The sequence below is a fragment of the Oryx dammah genome, unplaced genomic scaffold, assembly GCF_014754425.2.
Source record: "Oryx dammah isolate SB20612 unplaced genomic scaffold, SCBI_Odam_1.1 HiC_scaffold_9394, whole genome shotgun sequence".
NCBI lineage: Eukaryota > Metazoa > Chordata > Mammalia > Artiodactyla > Bovidae > Oryx > Oryx dammah.
This window is the reverse complement of record NW_024078910.1, coordinates 1-1215: the sequence shown is the minus strand read 5'-3', so window position 1 is coordinate 1215 and position 1215 is coordinate 1. Positions and strand designations below refer to the sequence as shown.

General features: G+C 68.1%; 1 protein-coding gene across 1 annotated transcript; it reads left to right on the top strand.

The window, feature by feature from the left end:
• Positions 1-6: 6 nt before the first annotated feature.
• On the top strand, positions 7-1211 carry LOC120860124 (frizzled-8; the record flags this gene model as incomplete). Its single annotated transcript, XM_040235937.1, has 1 exon — positions 7-1211. A coding segment is annotated over exon 1 (1011 nt), but the record flags the coding sequence as incomplete, so codon positions are not given.
• Positions 1212-1215: the final 4 nt, after the last annotated feature.

Here is a 1215-nt window from a genome sequence, read left to right as displayed (position 1 = left end):
CGCCCATGGTGAGCGTGTCCAGCGAGCGGCACCCTCTCTACAACCGCGTCAAGACGGGCCAGATCGCCAACTGCGCGTTGCCCTGCCACAACCCGTTCTTCAGCCAGGATGAGCGCGCCTTCACCGTCTTCTGGATAGGCCTGTGGTCTGTACTATGCTTCGTGTCCACCTTCGCCACCGTCTCTACCTTCCTCATCGACATGGAGCGCTTCAAGTACCCGGAGCGGCCCATCATATTCCTCTCGGCCTGCTACCTTTTCGTGTCTGTCGGCTACCTGGTGCGCCTGGTGGCGGGCCACGAGAAGGTGGCGTGCAGCGGCGGCGCTGGGACTGCTGGCGGGGCGGGGGGCGCGGGGGGCGCGGCGGCGGGCGCGGGTGCGGCGGGAGCCGGCGCTGGGGGCCCGGGTGGGCGCGGCGAGTACGAGGAGCTGGGCGCCGTGGAGCAGCACGTGCGCTACGAGACCACTGGCCCGGCGCTGTGCACCGTGGTCTTCCTGCTCGTCTACTTCTTCGGCATGGCCAGCTCCATCTGGTGGGTGATCCTGTCGCTCACGTGGTTCCTGGCGGCGGGCATGAAATGGGGCAATGAGGCCATCGCCGGCTACTCGCAGTACTTCCACCTGGCCGCGTGGCTCGTGCCCAGCGTCAAGTCTATCGCCGTGCTGGCGCTCAGCTCGGTGGACGGCGACCCGGTGGCAGGCATCTGCTACGTAGGCAATCAGAGCCTGGACAACTTGCGCGGCTTCGTGCTGGCGCCGCTGGTCATCTACCTCTTCATCGGCACCATGTTCCTGCTGGCCGGCTTCGTGTCGCTCTTCCGCATCCGCTCGGTCATCAAGCAGCAGGGTGGCCCCACCAAGACGCACAAGCTGGAGAAGCTCATGATCCGCCTGGGCCTCTTCACCGTGCTCTACACCGTGCCCGCCGCCGTTGTGGTCGCCTGCCTCTTCTACGAGCAGCACAACCGCCCGCGCTGGGAGGCCACGCACAACTGCCCGTGCCTGCGGGATCTACAGCCCGACCAGGCGCGCCGGCCCGACTACGCAGTCTTCATGCTCAAGTACTTCATGTGCCTGGTAGTGGGCATCACCTCGGGCGTGTGGGTCTGGTCCGGCAAGACGCTCGAGTCGTGGCGCGCGCTGTGCACCCGCTGCTGCTGGGCCAGCAAGGGCGCGGGCGCGGCGGGCGCGGGCGCGGCGGGCGGCGGCCCGGGGG